Source organism: Phalaenopsis equestris, unplaced genomic scaffold, assembly GCF_001263595.1.
Source record: "Phalaenopsis equestris unplaced genomic scaffold, ASM126359v1 Scaffold000072, whole genome shotgun sequence".
NCBI lineage: Eukaryota > Viridiplantae > Streptophyta > Magnoliopsida > Asparagales > Orchidaceae > Phalaenopsis > Phalaenopsis equestris.
In genome coordinates this window covers 19647-27475 of record NW_018164514.1, presented here as the reverse complement: position 1 = coordinate 27475, position 7829 = coordinate 19647, and the positions used below count along the sequence as shown (strand labels likewise).

Here is a 7829-nt window from a genome sequence, read left to right as displayed (position 1 = left end):
TGTATTTACGTATCTAATTCTCAAATTTCTTTATTTATACTTAATCAAAATAGTTTCGCGTCATAAACGAATGTATGAAATATTGCTGGCCTATCTAATTAGTTGTTAATGTTGTGAGTGTTATTCATGTAAATATAAAAATTTAAGTGTTTGATTACTACATAAGAACGCCCCTACAAAATTGTTTTGTTGGAAAGGCGCATCTAATCTTAGCATGCAAGCCCCGGCTGCAACGCATATGAGCTGCAGTACTCGAAAAAGGAATCTCAACCACTGTAAACAAAATAACAATCATAATAATAACAAAGAACGAAAGAAAAAAGAAAACATAACATAAGTGATGTAGTTGCTTTTGACAACTTGTACGAAGACTGCATTCAGTATTTTGACATGGAGATGATGGAATGTGAAAAAAATATAAGATTTTTTGTAGGATGAGATCATAAGAATCTTGAAACTAATTAAACCAAGAAACTCCTAGAAATAAAGATATTTAAATAAGTGATAGATGGTATTCCAGTGTAGCAGTCATTATAATCACAATAATTAATTTACAGTGGTTTTACATAAATATAGCTGCTAAATGCTTTTGAAACCAATATCATAAATATTGGATTTTGTTCGTGTTAGTTTTGATACTTTGATACAACCATAATAATATAGAAGTAAATTTACATAACTTTTCATTCATATTTTTCAAAAAGAAAAAAATAAAACTAATTAAATTAAAAAACTACATATTACTTCCAGGTGTAGTTTTTTGTATAAATCAGTGCCATTTAAATGATGTTAAAATCGTTCCCTGCAATGACCGCGTAGACTAAAAAAACGATTTTTTTTCTTGTTATTACAAAGAGCGATGAAATTTTCTAACTATATGATTATCTGGCAAATTGCATCAAGTCAAACTGGCAGGACGTAAACTTAACTGGCAAATGGCTTACTTTGCTTTAATTGAACATATTCGTTCCATTTGCGCCCTTCCAGTCGCCGAAGCTCAACCCAAGAAAGCTTGCCCGTTACAGAAACTCTACAATACTCTTTTAAGTATGAAATAATTACATATAGAAGACAAGAAATATTGATATTTATATGATCTTTTAAATTATGAAATTGATATATTTATATGTGTCAGGAACAAACTATTATGAATATGATAAAAATGAAAATATGGTTTGAAGCCTTTTTATGATCGTTTATTTTTTTAGTGAGAATATCCTACAAGCTTGAAATTGTTGGATGATGAGTAAAATAAGCCAAAATCAATTGTACCTTTGATATAGCGCATAATTCTTTTAGCAGTCTTCGGGTGGGTAACAGTCGTAGTCTCCATGTAGCGATTGACAAATCCAACAGCATAAAGAATATCAGGTCTTGTGCATGTTAAGTAGCGTAAACTTCCAACCAAACTCTTGAAAAATGTTGGATCAATTCTTTTTCCCTCATCAAACTGTGATAGCTTGACTCCACATTCTAAAGGGATTTTTATAGATTGGTTATTCTCCATCTTAAATTTCTTCAAGATCTCTCTTGCATAACCTTCTTGAGAGATGAAGATCTCATCTTCTGTTTGTTTGACTTCAATGCCAAGGTAGAATGTCATGAGCCCAATATCTGTCATTTCAAACTCTTTTGTCATCGCTTCTTTGAACTTTTCAAAAATGCTTGGATTGTTTCCGGTGAAGATCAAGTCATCGACATATAAACAAACAATCAAGATATTTTCAACCTCATTCTTGATGTAAAGAGCATGCTCATACAGACACTTCATGAAACATTTCTCTTACAAATACTTGTCTATTTGGCTATTCCATGCTCTTGGTGCTTGCTTTAGCCCGTATAAAGCCTATAGAGCCTTTTTTAGCTTTAGAACCTTGTCTTCTTGCCCTTTGATTTCATATCCTGGTGGCTGCTTAATGTAGACTTTTTCTTCAAGTATTTCATTCAAGAAGGCAGATTTTACATCCATCTGATGTATTTTTCACTTATTTTGAGTTGCCAAAGAGATGATTAGTCTAATAGTTTCTAGTCGAGCAACAGAGGCAAATACCTCATCATAGTTAATGCCTGCTCTTTGACTGTAGTCATTTACCACCAATCTTGTCTTGTATCTTTCAACATCTCATTTGGAATTCTTCTTCGCTTTGTACACCCACTTCACATCAATTGCCTTATGCCCTTTAGGAAGTGAAGCTAGAAGCTAGCTAGCTCCCATGTGTCGTTCTTCTTGATTGCCTTGATTTCTTCATCCATTACATCTTTCCACTTCTTGCTTTGTATGACTTCTTTGAAGTCCATGGGTTCACAGTCGACAAAGAGACAAGAAAAAGTAAGATTATTTTGATTCATAGTTACCTCATAAATATCTTCTAATCTTCTGAAGTGTGGTACTCTTTCACTTGAATTCTCTCTTGAAGTTGTTGACGATAAGTTGCTTTGATTACTTGTTGTTTGTGGAGTAGTAGACTCTTCTCTTGCTTGCTCAATCCTTGGTTGCTCTACGTCTTCTTCTTAGAAGTATGGGAAAAAGTTGTAGTCCTCAGCATGTAGTCCCCAGTCTCATTCTCCTCCTTCATTGAATATGACATCTCTGCTGATGGTTGTTTTCCCTGTACTTGGATTGTATAACTTGTAGCCTTTCGAGTTGTTGTCGTAACCAATAAAAAGGAACTTCTTGCTCTTGTCATCCAGCTTACTTCTTTTCTCGTCGGGTATGTGCACATGAGTTATGCATCCAAAAACTCGTAAATGAGAGATGTCGGGCTTTCTTCCACTTCTTGCTTCTTGTGGTGTCTTACTCAATTTCTTCATCCATTCCATCTTTCCACTTCTTGCTTTGTATGGCTTCTTGGAGTTCCATGGGTTCACAGTCGGCAAAGAGATAAAAAAGAGTAAGATTATCTTGATTCATAGTTACCTCATAAAGATCTTATAATCTTCTGAAGCGTGGTACTCTTTCACTTGAATTTTCTTGTGAAGTTGATGACGATGAGTTGCTTCTTGTGGTGTCTTTCCCAACATACTTCTTGTTGGTGATCGGTTAGCCAAATAAACAACACATGCAACCGCTTCTGCCCAAAACTCCTTCAACAATCTCTTGCTTTTTAACATGCTCCTTGTCATGTTGAGGACGGTTCTATTCTTCCTTTTTGCTACTCCATTTTGTTAGGGGATCTTGGAACAGTTAGAAGTCGACGTATTCCGCTGGCTTCATAAAATTCTTGAAATTCCTTTGAAGTGAATTCTCCTCCTCGATCAGATCGCAAAGCTTTGAACTTAAGACCATTTTATTTCTCTACATCTGCCCTAAACTTCTTGAATATTCCAAAAACCTCTGATTTTTGTTTTAAGAAATACACCCATGTTTTTCGTGAAAAATCATCTATGAAGAGAAGAAAATAGTTACTCTTACCGAGTGAGTTTGGCTTTATTGGACCACAGACATCTGTATGTATGAGCTCAAGAGGCTTTTGGGCTCTTGAACTTGACTCCCTTGGAAAACTTTTCCTAAAGTGCTTTCCGAGTAAACATCCTTCACATAATTGATCAGGGTGATTGATGCAAGGTAATCCTCTCACCATCTCTTTCTTTGAAAGTGAATCGAGTCCTCCAAAGTTGAGATGCCCAAGTCAAAGATGCCAGAGCCAAGAAGCATCTTTATAACAGGTCTTCAGACATTTGGCAATATCATTTTGAATGTTGAGTGAGAACATTCTATTTTTAGACATTGGCACCTTAGCAATTAAGTTACCAATATTGTCTTTTAAGAAAAGAGTATTTTCTTTCAAGTGAATATCATATTCTTTCTCCAAGAGTTGCCCTAAACTCAAGATGTTGCTTTTCATATTCGGCACAAAGTAAACAATAGAAATAAATTGATGCTTCTCATTTTTTCGACGGATGAGAATGTTACCTTTGTCTTTCACCTCTAACTTGGACTCATCTCCAAAAGACACATTGCCGCTTACTGATTCGTCAAGCTCTACGAACATGCTTCGTCTCCCACACATATGGTTGCTTGCACCGGTGTCCAGGTACCATGTACTATCTTCACCTCTTTCATTATCCTTGTATGCTAGAAGTAGAGTGCCATCTTCTTCTCTTTTTTCTTGTATGTAGTTGACTCTTTCATTAACTTTGTACTTAGGTGCTTTACATTCTTTTGCATAATGCCCGAACTTGTTACAATTATAGCACTTAATTTGAGACTTATCATACCTCGAGTTTGAGCGTTCTTGACCACGTCCTCTTGTAGATTTTTCTCCTTTCTCATAGTTATTGTTGGTACTCTATCCTTGCTTACTAGCATGACCTCGTCCTTGTCCAGTACCTCTTCCATGTTGGCTTCTAATGTTGTTGATGCTTCCATCTTTCTGAGTTGATTGGAGATTCATCTTGAGAAGTTGTTCGACAATCTCTTCATTCATCTTCTTCTTTTCTTCATGGGCTTGCAATGAACCCAGAAGTTGCTCTATTGTCATAGCTTGTAAGTCCTTTGTCTATTCGATAATGGTTGTGATACTATCAAATTTTGAATCTAGCAATCGAAGAATCTTTTTTATGATAGCCACATCTTCTAACTTCTCACAATTTCTTTTTATTTGATTGGAAATGGTAATGACTCTAGAAAAGTAATCGGAGACCAACTTGTCTTCTTTCATATGCAAAACATCAAATTGGCTTCTTAAAATTTGAAGTCGTACCTTTTTAACATTCTCTTCTCCCTTATATGAAACCTCGAGCTTCTTTCATGCTAGTTTGGCCGAAGTAGCACTTGAGATCTTCTCAAAATCATCTTCATCTAAAGCTTGATAAATGAGGAAGAGAGCCTTCTTGTCTCTCTTTCGCAAGTCTCTTAAGCTACCCTTTTGTGTTGTGGATAAAGCGGACTCGTCGCTTGGCTCATCGTAGCCTTTCTCCACAACCTCCCAAACGTCATGCGCTCCAAGGAGTCATTCATCTTGATACTCCAATTGTCGTAGATGCTTTCCTTAAGCATCGGAACTTGGAACGAAACCATGTCACCGTTTGCATTTGCTCTGTAATGACCTTTAGGCTCTGATACCAGTTTGTTGGAATGGAGAAGCTTTTAGGATATGACAAAGACAAAAAAAACTTATGAAAGAAGCTTCACTTTTATTTATCACCTTTACTTGACTTGATACAAACTCAAAGACTTCACCCCTATTTATACTAGTGGCACCTCTTAAATTAATGGTTAGGATTGTGCCACTACAATTCCAATCCAATGGTTACAAATAATTTCACACTTATCACACCACACCTACCACACCTATTACACAATTATTTCATACCTACCACATATTCTAGAGTAAGCTTCTAGAAATTAAATTTTATTTAAACAACTAAAATAAAATTTATATTTCAACATTTACATATATATATATAGCTGCTAAATGCTTTTGAAACCAATATCATAAATATTGGATTTTGTTCGTGTTAGTTTTGATACTTTGATACAACCATAATAATATAGAAGTAAATTTACATAACTTTTCATTCATATTTTTCAAAAAGAAAAAAATAAAACTAATTAAATTAAAAAACTACATATTACTTCCAGGTGTAGTTTTTTGTATAAATCAGTGCCATTTAAATGATGTTAAAATCGTTCCCTGCAATGACCGCGTAGACTAAAAAAACGATTTTTTTTCTTGTTATTACAAAGAGCGATGAAATTTTCTAACTATATGATTATCTGGCAAATTGCATCAAGTCAAACTGGCAGGACGTAAACTTAACTGGCAAATGGCTTACTTTGCTTTAATTGAACATATTCGTTCCATTTGCGCCCTTCCAGTCGCCGAAGCTCAACCCAAGAAAGCTTGCCCGTTACAGAAACTCTACAATACTCTTTTAAGTATGAAATAATTACATATAGAAGACAAGAAATATTGATATTTATATGATCTTTTAAATTATGAAATTGATATATTTATATGTGTCAGGAACAAACTATTATGAATATGATAAAAATGAAAATATGGGTTGAAGCCTTATTATGATCGTTGATTTTTTTAGTGAGAATTGGAAAAAAATGGATAAAAAGGATGCTCGATTTGTAAATAACAATATTTTGGGCGCCGAACATTATTTTTCAAATTAGGAACTTCTGTGCTATAAAGATAATAGTATTATAGCAATTAATGATAAAATTAATGAGAAAACAGAAAAAAAAAATCAAATAATATTAAATATGAGTAGCAAGTTTCAAAGGAGAGATCGATTTGAAGAAAAAAAGATTAAGTAATTCAGTACAACATTAACCGAAAGGCAACAAAAAAAGAGGACGCATAACAATCTATAAAATCAAGTACAAGCCTCGAATTATTCCACAAAAAAACACAACACGAACCGAATAAGAAGGCGGACCTTAGACCCAAAAACCAAGCAAGAAAACCAGACCAGACAGGGTCAAGCCATTTTACATCGCTCAAGAAATAAAGCATTAGATAAGCCAGATCCGTGTGCCGTAGATCGCAACTTCGCCCGTAATCTTCACGACAAGAACGTAGACTCCCTCCGCCAACGCCGGCTTGGTCTGCCACACGACTCTGTTGTTGTCGTCGAGGATGGAGAGCTGCCCCAGGAAATTGAGCCTCGCATAGCAATGGCGGCTGCTGCTTCCATACCTACCTGCCGGGCTTGACCAGGTGACGCCCACGGCAGCCTTGGTGAACTCCAGGACACACCCTTGCTTGACTCCGAATGTGTAGTCCCTGCTCACCAGCGTCGAATTCTCGTTCAATATCTCGGAAGAGAACAGCAGGTTGGGCACGTTCGGTTGGTTATCGATCTTATTCTGCTCCTCGGCGCTGCTTTCGGCGCTAAGTTTGTTGAATCGGGGAATGGCCCACAGAGCGGGGCCGTAGATACCGAAACGGCCATCGGGCTGGAGAATGCCGGCGTAATTGCCCTTGGGGCCGGAGGAGTCGGATGTCCATATGACCGTGCCTAGGCTGTTTTTAACCTGAAGCTGGCCGTATTCGGTTAAGCCGGCGGTGCAGTTGGGGCCGAAACCGCTGGTGCCGGATTGAAAGCCTTTGGGATTGTAAAGCACGAGGTTGCAGTCGTTTTGCATAACGAGAACGGAATTGGGGCTGGTGAGTTGGCTGTCGGTGTAGAGGACGTCGCCGGTGACGATGATGTTGCCCTCGTTGGCAGCGGAAGGGGAGGGGAAGAAGAGGAGGGGGAGGAGGGTGGATAGGAGGACGAGAGTGGATGGCAACGACGCCATTTATGTTGAATCTATAAGCTTATTTTGCTTGGTTGATGTCTAGCAATGCTGAACTACTGCCTTATTTATAACATAGCGAGGCGCCTTGGTTTTTTGGCATATTTTGAATGCCCAAGTCATTGAATTTGCCGTTTGAAGCGCCGAGTCTATTGCAGAGACGAGATCAGCGGTAGGGCGGGAGAACTCTTGGAGTATATGAACAAAATAATGAAGATGCATGGGCGGGACGGGCTTGGTCAAGAAAATGGCGGTCGTAATGCAATTTTTTATTTTTTATTTTTTATTTTAATTTGGAAATATCAATGATCCGGGTGGTCTGTATGCAATTATCTCTTTATGTTTTGTGGCCTCCCCGAATTTATTTGCTGCGCATTATTGTTTCGGATTAAGTCCATTTAGAATTCGAACAACTTTGGCTTTGGAACGGGTCAATTCATAGGTGTTTATTCTGATTAAAATAATTGTCGATGGCTATTTTATATTGAAATATTTTAAGAAAAAATTATTAAAATATAGCAAATATGTAACTTTGGATTTTCCTGAAAGAAACCAGCATGAATAAACTTCTCAT

The 7829-nt window shown here is 36.8% G+C and overlaps 1 protein-coding gene across 1 annotated transcript; it reads right to left on the bottom strand.

Moving 5' to 3' along the window:
- Positions 1-6469: 6469 nt before the first annotated feature.
- Positions 6470-7258, bottom strand: LOC110019709 (mannose-specific lectin 1-like). The gene has a single exon (XM_020717495.1). The coding sequence runs from the start codon at positions 7256-7258 to the stop codon at positions 6470-6472; it is 789 nt and encodes a 262-aa protein (XP_020573154.1).
- Positions 7259-7829: the final 571 nt, after the last annotated feature.

Bases quoted from the DNA above. Each gene is read 5' to 3' on its own strand.
- LOC110019709 (XM_020717495.1), bottom strand. From the start codon at position 7,258: ATGGCGTCGTTGCCATCCACTCTCGTCCTCCTATCCACCCTCCTCCCC.